This window comes from Gossypium hirsutum, chromosome D11 (assembly GCF_007990345.1).
Source record: "Gossypium hirsutum isolate 1008001.06 chromosome D11, Gossypium_hirsutum_v2.1, whole genome shotgun sequence".
NCBI classification, from domain to species: Eukaryota; Viridiplantae; Streptophyta; class Magnoliopsida; order Malvales; family Malvaceae; genus Gossypium; species Gossypium hirsutum.
In genome coordinates, this window is record NC_053447.1 from 65,542,547 (window position 1) to 65,556,262 (window position 13,716).

Here is a 13,716-nt window from a genome sequence, read left to right on the forward strand (position 1 = left end):
ATAAAGAAAGATTGAAAATAATGAAAATGGAAAGACATGGACTTGACAATAAAGCATGCCAACATGATCATGTCTAAGTTTTCACAAAGGGCAATGGTAAAAGTCCAACATATCCTAATTTTCATCAAAGGTTTGCTGGCCATTGGGAGAAACAGTACAATTGACTAGTCATTGTGGCATGTCTTCCAATGGCAAAAGCAACTCAAGACAAAGACATCAATCATACAATCATCATTTATCCTAATTTCTTTTCAATAATATTTATGTTCGACACTCCAAAAATTAAGATTTAAACAAAGAGAGAGAAGGGCTGAACAAGATGCTAAGAAATCACCATTGAAAAACTGACTATATATTTAGAGAAAAAAAATTATAAAATTAAATGAAGGCTAATAATAAGATTCATGCTCACCCTGATCCCTTTTGTTCCCTTTTTTCAGAGAGCAAAATATGGAATCAAAGTTCATACAGATTGCTTTATATGCAAGGTATTGTAACACAAAGTAAAAACAGGAAGGGAAAACAAAAGGAGTCAATTTTGGCCATCTATCTACTCAATAAGCTTAAAAAACTCACCTAGTCCTGGAACTGCCAAGGGTGAGTTCTAGGTCATCCGATCCGCAATCTTCATGAATCCTCTCTCCTTCCCACGGTTTCACGAGTCCTGTTGCATTGCTTCCAAATGCGAACTCGTCTGATATAACTTCAGACATTGGAACATCAGCCGTATGATCTGATCCTGCAGCTATTGCAGGAGAGCATGTTCCGCTTTGCCCTGGAGTCCACATACGGGATCCTCCACCAGCTAAAACTTCCTCTTTGAATCCAAAGGGATTTGAGGAGACAAGGCTGAATGTGGGAGAAGTTGGCCCACTGAGAGGGATACGGAGCCCAGCAAACCACTCTGGGTCAGGAACGATCTGACGACCAGGGCTAGGTGGAGTTGAAGAGGGCAGGAAAGAGTGTTGTTGTGCACTCCAACCTGGACGGGCAGTCAGGTCCTCCCAATCAGTATTGGTTCGTGGAGTTCGCGCAGTTGGTGAGCTCAATGGAGGGGTGACAGGAGCACTGATGGAACCACTATGAATGTAGATATGAGGAAGCTTTGAAGACATCGGTGATGAGGAAGCAGATGAGAGATTTTTGAGCCATGGGATAAGAGAACTCCCATCACCGTTGGAATTAACCACATACGAAGAGGAAGCTGAACTTGGAAAGGAAGATGACATGGGGCTTGGGTGGTAAGATGAACTGGGGCTCGCTGTTGCTGATCCACCTACTATATCCATGCGCTCCAAAGGCTTACAACCCTGTGGAAATTAGATAGTTATCAGTGCCATAAAATGCAGATGCAACAGATCAAACACAATTACTGCAAGCCTAGTATGCTCAATTATGGAAATAAGTAATTTAAATAAATAGCAGCTCCAATAACTCATTCCAGCAATTGATAAGGAACACAATTTCTGTTCTGATGAATGTCATTTATTCCAACAAACTAGGCCATCGTTATTCACCCCCTTCAATTTTTCTTTATGATCTCAATAATCTGACATCTTAAATCATTTCAATAATGGATATCTTTAGTTGAATTCAGCTTAATACAGCATCATATAACACATTGTTATTCCATCTCTTCACTTATCAGACTCACAATATCTCCCCCAAAACCACCATGATAATGACCTAAATTTCTCACTTTAAACTGCAGTCCCAAAAATCACCCCCCTGATTCAAACTTCATTAGTAGGCCACACTTGTTAACTATATATATAGCCTTTGCTTAGTTGAGTACTCAAGCTAGAAACATTAAAACAAGCTAAAACCTAAAAAGTGGTAATAAATTGGCTAAGAGGTAGCAATAAATACCTATGTTACTTGGATTTAAGGGTGCATGTGAGATACATATATGTGCCCTATCTGCATATATTCAAAATTTTTTCCTGAATATTTCATATATTTAGAGGATTATACTCGTGTTTCTATTTCTGAATATCCATAGAACATAGGTTTTAAACACAATTATTCAGGAAAAATAATGAGTTCAAGTAATATAAATAAATATAATCAATCAACCAAAACAGGAAAAAGGTGGCTGGACCACCTTGCCAGCTAAATCACGTGTAAAAGTGTAGCAAAGCACGTGAGTGCCTATATATCTTTTCCCTTTCCCTCTGGTCATAATGTGGTTCAAGTCAAGATCTGATCTCAAAGAAAATTAGATAATTCATAGTAAAAAGATAGCAACTAATTTCAACCAGAAACACACTGTAAACTTTATCATAAAAAACAACCTAAAATCTTCCTACTGTTGCTACAGATCCACTAAATTGACCCATAAAACCATTAATGGATGTAATATGTTAGCAGTCCAGTCAATTTTGTTATCTTGAATCATAAATGAACAACCAAAAAAAGGTGAAAATGACCTTTCTAGTGACTCAAAGTTACCCCTACAACTCTAATAATTGAACTCTAGTCCTCGAAAATGAAAAGAAATACCAAAAAGAAAAAGAAAAAAAAAACATCATGAATGACTAAAGATTAAAGTTGTCGCTAAAGTGGGAAGCTATGCAAAATCTTGAAAATGGACATGGTTACCTAGCAATTGAAAAAAATCAGACCTCATTATAAAAATTCAGATGATGCCAAAGCTTCCACATAAATCATCATTTTGAAAAGGCAGTTGGGTCTTTTTCTAAAGATCTATGCCTATTCGCACTAGTGTTCGATTAACACGAATGTTATCCGAGCTTAAAAGGAATACCAAATACGGGTATATGAAATGCCCAAACAATTATTTTTTTAAAAAAATAATCATATAACACAAATTAACATATCTTCAACTAAACAGGAAAATTACACCAACATTCAACAAATCTTCAGTTTAAATTCCAAAGATGTGTGATTCTTAATCTAATTTTGCAGACACTAAAAAAGGAATCTTTCTTTGGTGCTTCACGGTTAACGCGTTGGATAAAGTGAGGAGCAAAAACAACATGATAATAATAATTAAAAAGAGGGCTGACCAGATCAAACGTACGATTGATGAAGACTAAATGACACATGATCAGATGGTTCAGATCTAACGTACAACAACACATACTCTATTACCTCAGAGAATAAGGGTAAAACCAATTAAAAGCAGTGAAAGGAATCTAAAACACGAACTGACGCTGCTAACGTGCGCCGGTACGAGCTGTGCATGTTAGCACGAGATCTTGTTGTTGGTCGGATTTCAAAATTCGCTCGCCGGAATTGGCGTATACTAGCTCAACGGGGACACTTCCGAAGACTAACATGCACCGCAAAAGGCGGCACAATTTAGAAAACAGACCACGATTTTGTTGGTTGTGACGATTATTTAGTATAATAACTACACTTGCAATAATTAAGATCTTCATCCTGCTAAATATACCGGAGAAAATCAATTTTCCAGTTGCTTCGGATCTTTAAAAAAAAAAAATTGAACATGAAATGAAAGCAACTCTAAATGCATGACTTAAGTGAACTTTCTTTATCCAACAAAGAATTAACACTTCCATCTCCATCATTTTCATTATTTTTTACTCAGAATCAACGAAAAGAAAAAAGAAAAGAAAAAGGTTAAGGTGAGGATAGTAATTACCTTACGATAAGTAGTGCCATCGGGTTCAACAGTCCAACCAGCCTCATTACAAAGAGCTTTGAGAACTTCATTGTTATCGCAGTGTTTTGGAAGCTTGTAGTTACCGTACATCCGAAGTCCAGCGAAGATCTTCGCAGCAATAGCTCTCCTCCGCCGTTCTCTCCGCTTGTTGTTCTCTCTCTCTTTCCATGTCGGCATCCTCGTCCCCGACGTCATTTCCAATCGAAGAAAAACAAACCAATACTAGATTTCTTGAATTTATAGAAAAATTAATTGTTTGGTTAAAAAGAATAGAATTTGAGTAAAGGCAATGAAAAGCAAAATGAAAGAAAATGGGTAGGAAAAAGAAAACGAAGATGAGGTAAAGCTAAGGAATTTAAGCTGCAACGGAGCCGTTTCAACTGTGATCGGAGAAAGAATTTTCCAGTTTCCAACTTTTAGACCGTTGAGTGGAGAGATATCAGACGGCAGTGATTTTATGGCGGATGAACCGGTGGGAACGGGTAAAAGGTGAGTTGATGAGATCCAGTTAAAGATGGATCTGGATTGGCGGATCAATGGCTGGAGCGGAGCAGAAATCGACCGGGAAATATGGTTTTGGGTTTTGCAAAGAGTTGGAAAACCCGGGAAGAAAGAACAATGAAAACGATGAATTGAGTTTGAAGGCTTGAAATGAAATTAGTGCTTCTCAATTAACACTGATTTGCGAGGTGGTCAGCTAATACAGCAGTGGTTGGATATCTTTGCCCCTTGATCTCTTTTCTATTTACAAATTTGCCACTTATAATTCATATATTTTGTTTTAATAATAATATTATTATAATTTAACACAGTCAAATTTGATAAGTTGTTGAATTGTTGTTAAATGTTAAATACCGACTTAAATGACTGATTTTTATTAATTTATTAAATATAAATTATTAAAATGATAATATCTAATAATTATTAGTTTGTAAATTATTGAATTATTGATTTCATGTTTATAATTTAACAGTGGTATTACTCGATTACATTAATTTCTTAATTTTTATAAGAATCAAAATGTGATCAATTAAAATTGAAACGATGAAATTCTTAATTTGACCATTAAAATATTATGTAAACAACAACTCAATTAAATTGTTTAAAATATAAAAAATTAAAAATAAATAAAAGAAATAAAAAGGAATTGTTCAATACAAATTTAACACCTTTTTATTTTTTTAAACAATTTTATTATTAAATACTGTCAATTTTATTGAAAAATTAAGAGTGTAAATATATAAAGATAATAGGACTAATTGCCGTTAAAAAAGAGAGATAAAACGGATGATATGAGGGACAAAATAAGGAAAATAAAGGGAGAGTTCACGCGATCAACAATGCAAAGCAACACGTTAAGCGTTACTTTGATTGCTCTGCATGACCAACGTGTGACTTTAGCTCGCCACGTGGCCACTGCCTTCGTTGTTGCTTTAGTAACCGTCCCTATCGATCACCGTCCAATAAGAACCGGACTGCAATACGACACGTTTCGCGGTTCAGCGCACGTGCGAGATCCCTCTTTAACGACTCCAAATATATTATTAATGACTATTTCTTTATTCCGCAACCATTTTAAAAATTCTCTCTTTTTTTAAAATATTTTTAATATTTCAAGTAAAGATCTTCAAACGATTAATTCGTTAATCGAACTGAATTACTATTAATTAGATTATTTAAAATATAAAAATCTTTAACCGTTAATTAAATCGAAAATTTTTTTAAATACATTAATTGAACCAAAATATTTTAATTAATTCAATTAACTGACCGAATTAACAAAAATTTATATATGTCTTTTGATTAAAATAATTATAAAACATATAGAGAATACATTATTAATGTTCATTTTTTTAATAATTCAAAAAATTATATTGTATATAATGTATATTATTTTTTCAATTAATATAAAAAATAATAGTTCAAAAAAATGCACTACTAATATAAAACATATATAACGAATTAACTGATAACCAAAATTTTAAAAAATCACTAACCAACCTCCAACTGAACTAAATTCGACAACCAACCAAATAACCAAATTAGATCTATTCAATTGATTGGTTAGATTTTAACCGAACTATGAATACACATATATTCGGGGCTCTTTCATTGCATTTTGCTATCATTTTGTTTGTCCAATTATAAAAAGTTCGAATAAATATAAAATAATTTGATTTATTAAAATGGGTAAATATTCCAAGAAGTATTTTACATATTTAAAAATTTATATTAATGGTTGAAAATGTGATAACTTCAGACGGAAGATTGAAACCGTTAACATAGTCAAAGAGCCTTGGAGAGAATCCATAGAACAATCCTACATGTTGACTTTGCCGATATTTATCATAAACAGTTGAAAAGTTCCCATCAAAAGTCAAAAGTATAAACTAATCAATGAAAAAGAAGAAGCTGTTCTTCTAACTTGTTACTTTGGATAAACCAAGTGCTTCACCTTTTGAATTCCATCTTCTAGATTTTGATTTCTAGATAACATACACAGATAAATCACAAGAATGTATAAGCAACATAAATATATTTAAAACGAAAAAATCTCGGGTTTGATTATGGGGTGCCTAACTGTTTACCAGTCCAACTGCTATTGTATGCTTGATCGACCGAAGGACGGAAAACTCGATTAAAATGGCTTGAATGAATGATCTGATATGGTGGCTAGATTACTGAGAGATTTGCAAGCAGTCAACAAAGGAAATGGGTCATTTATTGAATGTAAATTACATACCTACATCGGTCATCGGTATTCTGCTTCGAAAATTCATCTTTAGACATGTGCTTCTCTGCAAAGAACACCTTTCATGTCACCAGAAAAAGCTATGCTCGTCTTTCTTGCAATCATATCGATAATCTGTAACATTGAGTCGAACAAATAAAGGGAAACAGCCAAAATGATGATACTGACATAGTTACAGCTGAATTTACCTATGTCACTCCGACTCTTGACGTTCATTTTCCCTTGAGTATTTATCCAGCACATATTCAGACATGGATATGGAGATATAATCCTACAAATATAGGGAAAATTACAAAAGTTAAACATATTCATATCTTACTTCAGAGTCCGAGTAAGAGGAATTTACAATAAGTACCTGTAGGAACATTTTAGGAGTCTTGGCATGTGGGTTGACTTAACTTTATAACCACCTTCAACAATTGGTTGATTGAATCTTTTACCTCATCCGGAACGGTGAGTTTTGCAGGCACTAAATCTAAAACATACAAAGTGATAACTTTCATTACATCAACCAGAAGCAAACTGTTGGTACCGATTCCCCATACACTCTTATTAGCATACTCGCACGAATCCTTTAACATGCATCGACTGCATACCTGAAGAGATCACCCATCAGTAAAACAAACAACATAGGAAGATTTGTACTCAGTATAGTAAACATTGGAATAATGGCTTACAGTGTTTTCTTGAATTTTAAAGAACTTGCGCAATCTCTTAGCAGCGAAGACATTATTTTTATCAAGGGAAGCGCAACCAAAGAGCACCACTTTTTTCAAGTGACTTCCCAGCAACCATCTGCAAATACCAATATCGAAGGTTACTTTATTTACAAGAAGCAAAAGGACAGTCATTGAAGTAATGATTCCCCAAAACGATGGCAAGGAGATGAGCTATATATAAAAGCAAGATATATTAATAGATCAACTGCATTGGTGTACATATGGTTGACCATATCATATCAAGTCAAAAATTATGCTACAATCATTGATTGATAAAATCTGTCACACCTGATTTTTTGTCAAACACATAGAAACCAACTTTGCACAATTTTAGTAGAACATCATATAGCTCTGCCAAACATATGCTGCTATTATGTACTTAATCACTAACATTGATTTTAAGTGAAGGTTCAGTGCATATCTGCCAGCTTTGCAATGCTTGAATCTAAGACCTTGCATTCTTACAGCATGCTATGGCTAAATCTCTTGACAATTTGACTGAAGAATGCAGAGAATTTTTATAATACCTCTAAAGTTTATTTGTATAAGGGGAGGGTTTAGGGTTGTCCAAGGATGGAACCCAAGATTGGTATCAATTAAATACTTGATATCAAGTCTTTTGCCACTCAACCTATGGTTCGGTCCAGATGAATATCTCTAATATAACTACATGAAAAAGAGATGCTTGACTATACACTTATGTCTATGAATACCAGTAGTTTTGCACATATGTATGCATCTATGCACTTAAATATGATTACCCCTGTTTCCCTAGTTTCTGAATTTCTTTTTTAAGTTTTCCTATATACCCTCTTACACCATAACTATACAATATGGATAAGCTCAATTCTTTTTATATATATATATATATCCTATATCCTAGCTCGAACTCTAGTACTTAAGGAAAAATGAACAGTATATAACAATGAAGTAAGAAACTAATATTATCAATCCACCTAGTTATTATGAATTCATTTGAAAAATGCAAAATAACCATAATCTCAAACTCCACTTTCCCCTACAATGTTAAGAACAACCAAATAAAACATCAAGTACATCAATCAGCCAACATGAATAAAAAACATTAACAATTGTCAAACAATGTCAAATCCAAATTAAAAAAGAAAAAAAGGAGAAAACAAAAGTTCTTACTTTGCAATATCTTGATGATCTTTACCAAAATTGTAAGCAGCAAACTTGATAAAATCCCTGCCATAACTATTCTCAAAGTAACCAAAATCCAACTTGTTGTCTTCCACAAAACTAGCCTCCTTAAAATACCCTTTTGCATACAAATGCCTGATGAAAATCTCAGCTAACTGTGAAAGACCCTTCAAAGCTCTTACCTTTTCCCTTTCTCTTCTAGCTTTCATCTTCTTTTTCATCTTTTCTTCTTTGTTTTCATCCCCTATAAACTCAACCAAACACTTGAATTTCTTGAGTCTTTTCCCATCTAATTTCTCTGTTTCTTTCTTTTTCCCTTTTGGGTTTTCTTTGAAATTCCTAAATTCTTTCACCGACTCATTGATTTCGCCTTTTCTCTGGGTTTCAGTTCCTGCGGGTTTTACTGTTAAAACAGTGTCTCGAAACAACAGAGAAAGTGGGGTTTTGGTTGGTAGCTGGGAAGAGGAATTAAGGGTTCTTCTGATTATGAATGATGGTGAAGGACAAAGGGTTTTGTAAAGAGGATTGTGGATTTTGAGGAGAACTTTGGTACGCGTAGACAGAATGAAAGCTTTGAAGAGATACATTTTGCAGCGGAAGGGTTTAAGATTAAAAGGAGGGTCTTTTCTGCAGAGGAGCTTAGGGATCTTAAATACACATCCATCTTTTTATTACTTAAAAAATTACTTATTTATTAATATTAATCTATTTTTGTAACTAAATTTAAATAAAATTTTATTAAATAAATAGCAATTTAAGCTAAAATGTTCAATAAAGCTAGGCGATTTCAAGTGTTATTATTTGAAGGTTTGATTCTTCAGTGTGATAATTTTCAAATTAAAAAAATCTTTGGGGGTTAGGCGATTTATGCTTTAATTCCCATAAAATACCAATAAATTTTGCTTAATTGTAAGCTTATTTCATTACTATGAGAAAACCAAAAACATTGGTAAGAAGTATTGAATCAATAAATTAAAAAAAAAATTAATACAATACTTTTTACTGGATTTTTTTTATTAAAAAAAGTCCCTAACTTTTGTATTTTCTTCATTGACAAGGGGCTTATCCATTGAGATGGCAAAGCTAGCAACCTTTTGCCCAACAAAAAGGAGGAAATGAAGGACTCGGATTCTAGTGTTTCAGCTTGCATGTTTGATTCCGGCGATCGACAATGGTGTCGAAATACAAGTACTGGGAGCCCTTGTTGGATGGCAACCAAAGTTTTGGAGCCCGGAACTGGATACAACTTCAAGGCTGATATATGGTTGTTTGGGATGTTTAGTTGGAGTTGGCTCATGGTCGTCTGCCCTTGTCGATATATCTGCCAACAAAGGCTCGTGACTGAATTATGTTTGACATATTTGAAGTTCTCGAAGCCGTTTAAAGACAAGGTTGCAATGTGGTTGGTGAAAGATCAAACCAAGAGGCCAACTGTAGATAAATTGTTGAAGCACTTGTTTCTCAAGCATGCAAAGCCTACTCAGCTTGCTTTAAAGAAGCTATTGGATACACATACTTAGACTTCTAGGTGAGTGTCTACTTTAACATAAGCTTATTTTGCCACCAAAAGCAAAATTATCACAAAGAAAGTGAAACAAAAAGGGGAAAAAAATTGATTGTATATTTCCATGTATTAAGAGTTCAAGATAACAGAAAATTAAGGTCTATTTCAATCAAGAGAAATAAGGTACGAAAAATTGATCAAGAGTATCAAAAAGAATTATCAAGAGTAAAGGTGTATCAAGTATACAAAATACATGTTGGTAGAAAAAAGAATTATCAAGAATAAAGCTCTACTTACAGTGGGGAAAGCCATCCGAGAAAAAAGCAGCTCCATGTTAGTAAGAAGCTTTCAAAACTGGTGAAGAATGGAGCTTTTTTATATTCAAAAAGAAAAAATATATTGTATGAATAAATCTATCTGTTCAATGGCTCTAACTGTACTTCAATTACTCCAGAACTCTGTGAACCTTTTCGAGCAAAAGCGTCGTTCGGGCTTAAAAGGTCAATGGAATCCTCTTCTGCGACGTTGCCGAGAACCCAGTTGCTCCTTCCTTGTAATCTATCTCTCTGTTGTCTTTCACGATACTCCAGATAAATTACAGTCAATGCAGCAATCAAGAACCATATTATTAATACCCAGCTAAGATCGTGGACGTTTTCTACTCTATATCTTTCTCCTAAATGCTTCATTCCAGTAAAAAGTGCTGCAATTCCTATGGCAACGGCACCTCTGCCGATAATTACATGGAAATACTCCCAAATTAATCTCTTTGTGGAAGCATCCTCCCCATTAGCAGGTTTCTCCGGTCTGAGATATGCATTCATTGGTTGCACAGAGGCAAAAACTATGGCAGCAATACCAAGCTTAACATGTAACGAGCTGACATAGAAACCCCGAAGTTCGGCAACTGCAAAAAGAACACCAAGTAGGATAATTGCTAATCCTGAATATTGTAGGTAAATATGAATTTGGTACCATCCATCACCCTCTACATGTTTTAGGTATCTAGCAGCCAATATTCCACCAGGAATCAAAATACCCCAGGAGAGGAACATCATAAACCCATGTACAGCTAAGACAGGTTGTAAACCTTGCTCAGCCTCGGAAGAACCACGGATAAGCAGCACTTGCACAGGCCTTTGACTCGTGACCGTATGCATGTTTTTCTCACTGAGATGTTCATCAGTCCACTTTGAACCCATTGCCCATATGACTTTAAGAGGAGTTGTAGGATCAACAATGTTCTTGCACTCTGGCTTATCATTTTGATTGCATGATGGTTTTAATGGACGTGTGAATTCCAAAGTAATGATGCCATCTTCTGACTTGCACCTGACATGTGTCAGATTCTCATTTGTTGGATGGATGTTCAAGGGACGCTTTCCATCAATCCAATATGTATTTAAATGCCCTTTTCCAGTATCGCCAATCCAGCCCACATATGCATAGCTATTCACCATCCCATTACCGAAACCTATTGCAAGATAGCCACTCTTCTTCACACCACGGGCAGCAATAGTTATTGAATCTTCTGATAACGTCCAAAAGAAAGTGACTTGTTGATCATCTAAAAGCACACTATTGTTATACATATCGGACAGGGCACCATCAACAACTTGAACTTTCCATCCCATCTTCTCCTGGTACAAGGATTGATAATACACTTGATCGGGGGTATTCCTATCGGGAACCCAAATCAATTCGTGAGGATTTGCTACAACTCCTTCCGCTTCTGGCCCTCCAGAATAAATAGTCTCAGTTGCATTCCTTGATGTAGCATTCCCACCTAGAGAATCTGAAGTAATATACAATGCAACATCATGCCCTGCCTGCACCAAAAACTTAACTGGCACCCCTCTTTCCACTCTCAACACCGGTGCTTCCTTATTATTAATATACAAAACCTTAGACGGACTTGGCGGATTTGGATAATGCAACACCTCCCCTGTTGTAACAACAAGGGGAACTTCTGTATCAGCAATAATCAACTCTTGATCCTCATTATCATCAGCATCCAATGGCCCAAAACAATCATCTACCTTCTTTGAAACATTAAGCACCAAATGTCCATATGCAACCTTCTCTGGACCCCCATGAAATTGGGGTAAAAAATGAGACCGATTTTCATTTGGTGGTTTCATCAACCCTAATGCCCAAATAACCCTCATATCCTCATTAGGATACACAGGCAAATCATACTTCTTATCTGTCGAATTCAATGGTTTCCTAAACATAATTAAAGAAACCCCATCTCTCCTATGTCCATAAACCAACCTAGTATTATTCACCATCATGCCATTTTTTGAGTTCTCATAAACTACATCAGGGCAAACACCTATAGCTGTCCGATCTTTAGAACTCAACTTACATTCACTATAAGCCGTAATGTAAAAATCATCAACAAAAGGCCTACCTTCCTCAGTAAAACTTGCCACCGTAACATCAGCTTCGGACATCAGCTCCTTCGTCCTATTCGGATTTGCCCACCCAAATGCCATGTAATAAGTCGTCGGCGCCGCCGCTTCTAACCCGATCTCGATCCAATTTTCCTCCACATTCAAGTTCCACCGGACCCTATAATTATCCGACAAGTTCTTGCAGTTATCAAACACTGTATGCACCGAGTCCGAAAACGAATCCGACCCGTTTCGAGGGAGGGTGACATGGCCGAAGTCTGAAGTGCTGGCGATGTCCCAGATTGAAAGAACGTTGATCTGGTCCCAGGTTATGTCGGGGAGCAATTGGACTGAAAACGATACATTTTTGTAAGCTGTTTGATTGAGGCGTTGACCGGAGATGGGGAACCCGCTGGTGAGGTCAGAGAAGTTGAGGGAGACGGCGCCCCAGAAAACGACGTCGGACGAGCCGGATAACATGTCGAATCGGGTGACCTGGAAAGAGCAGCCATCGAGGATTTTGAGATGGCCACGGAGTTGGTGTCGGACCATTGTGAAGTTCGATTCGAACCCGATTAGGGAGCTGGTGTTGGAGCATTTCTGACCCGAATCCGCTTTGGAAGAGGCGATGGAATTGATTAGGAAGAGCGGGATTAGAAGGAAAATTTTGGAATTGTACATTCGAATCCGGTCGTGGGTGATTCGACGGTGATGAACGTTTTAAAGAGAAGGAAGGAGCCAATGAGCGGCTGGTGGTGGTGAGGGGTGACTCGGTCAGCCGGAGCGAGTCGTCAACTTGTCTCGGTATTGTTTTATAATTTTATTTTTTTCCTGCTTTTCTGAAGAGAGGAAACCAGAATCCCAACTATCTTCTCGACTATCAGTTTTTTAATTTTAATTTAGTTCAATTTTTTTAATTTAGTAGTCCAACTAATCAAGATTTTTTTTTTGCCAATTTCTGTTAAGTAGCGTTAAATCTCCAATGAGAGGACATGACAGTCAAAATTAATATAATAATAAATTTAATTTTTAATTTTTATATTTTTGTATCAATTTAGTCATTATTTTAAAAAAAATTAATCTTTAAAATTTACAAATAATCTCAATTTGTTCATCAAAATTTACCTTTTCTTTCCACTTTCTCCACTATCACTATCATCGTTGCCTCCAGTTCCCCCTTCTCCACCTTTCTCCAAAAAAAAAAAAAACCTTTTTCTTTTTTCAATCATGTTCAAATTTAAGGTATTATAATTTATTTTGTGTTAAGTTAGATGAAGCCTAAGCAATTTAAATATATGTGCTACTATTTAACAATAAATTAGGTTGAAATAGAAAGAGGAAAGGTAAGTTTTTTTCTGGGAAGAAAGGTGGAGGTGGAGGTAATGATGGTAATCGCACGTGGTGAAGTAGAAGAGAAAAGTAAATTTTGAGGATCAAATTGAAACTATTTGTAAAATTTGAGAGTTAATTATTTTAAAATTTTGACTAAAACAATATAAGATATAAAATTTGAGAGCTAGATTTATAATTTT

General features: G+C 35.5%; 3 protein-coding genes across 18 annotated transcripts; all 3 read right to left on the minus strand.

Moving 5' to 3' along the window:
- Positions 1-336: 336 nt before the first annotated feature.
- LOC107935664 (BES1/BZR1 homolog protein 4) lies at positions 337-4,322 on the minus strand. The gene is made up of 2 exons (XM_041104878.1): positions 3,629-4,322; positions 337-1,310 (listed from the first exon to the last, which is right to left on the minus strand). Exons 1-2 carry the CDS (start codon positions 3,842-3,844, stop codon positions 573-575), a joined length of 954 nt encoding a protein of 317 aa, XP_040960812.1. The 5' UTR covers positions 3,845-4,322; the 3' UTR covers positions 337-572.
- Positions 4,323-5,959: 1,637 nt separating this feature from the next.
- On the minus strand, positions 5,960-8,925 carry LOC107935622 (uncharacterized). Of its 16 annotated transcripts, none has more exons than XM_041104893.1 (7): positions 8,273-8,925; positions 7,079-7,196; positions 6,757-6,997; positions 6,590-6,672; positions 6,397-6,515; positions 6,238-6,310; positions 5,960-6,135 (listed from the first exon to the last, which is right to left on the minus strand). In XM_041104893.1, exons 1-3 carry the CDS (start codon positions 8,869-8,871, stop codon positions 6,770-6,772), a joined length of 945 nt encoding a protein of 314 aa, XP_040960827.1. In that variant the 5' UTR covers positions 8,872-8,925; the 3' UTR covers positions 5,960-6,135; positions 6,238-6,310; positions 6,397-6,515; positions 6,590-6,672; positions 6,757-6,769. The 16 variants fall into 16 exon arrangements, with proteins under 16 accessions (XP_040960827.1, XP_040960828.1, XP_040960825.1 ...); XM_041104894.1 differs by having other exon boundaries at positions 6,231-6,310; XM_041104891.1 differs by having other exon boundaries at positions 6,238-6,330.
- A 268-nt stretch (positions 8,926-9,193) lies between these two features.
- Positions 9,194-13,182, minus strand: LOC107935649 (cytochrome b561, DM13 and DOMON domain-containing protein At5g54830). The gene is made up of 2 exons (XM_016868272.2): positions 10,086-13,182; positions 9,194-9,605 (listed from the first exon to the last, which is right to left on the minus strand). The coding sequence occupies exon 1, from the start codon at positions 12,863-12,865 to the stop codon at positions 10,202-10,204; it is 2,664 nt and encodes an 887-aa protein (XP_016723761.2). The 5' UTR covers positions 12,866-13,182; the 3' UTR covers positions 9,194-9,605; positions 10,086-10,201.
- Positions 13,183-13,716: the final 534 nt, after the last annotated feature.

Coding starts and splice junctions, on each gene's coding strand:
- LOC107935664 (XM_041104878.1), bottom strand. CDS start 3,844: ATGACGTCGGGGACGAGGATGCCGACATGGAAAGAGAGAGAGAACAAC. Junction 1,311..3,628: donor ATGGCACTACTTATCGTAAG/GTAATTACTATC, acceptor TAATTTCCACAG/GGTTGTAAGCCTTTGGAGCG.
- LOC107935622 (XM_041104893.1), bottom strand. CDS start 8,871: ATGTATCTCTTCAAAGCTTTCATTCTGTCTACGCGTACCAAAGTTCTC. Junction 7,197..8,272: donor GATCATCAAGATATTGCAAA/GTAAGAACTTTT, acceptor TGGTATTTGCAG/ATGGTTGCTGGGAAGTCACT. Junction 6,998..7,078: donor TTAAAATTCAAGAAAACACT/GTAAGCCATTAT, acceptor TGATCTCTTCAG/GTATGCAGTCGATGCATGTT.
- LOC107935649 (XM_016868272.2), bottom strand. CDS start 12,865: ATGTACAATTCCAAAATTTTCCTTCTAATCCCGCTCTTCCTAATCAAT.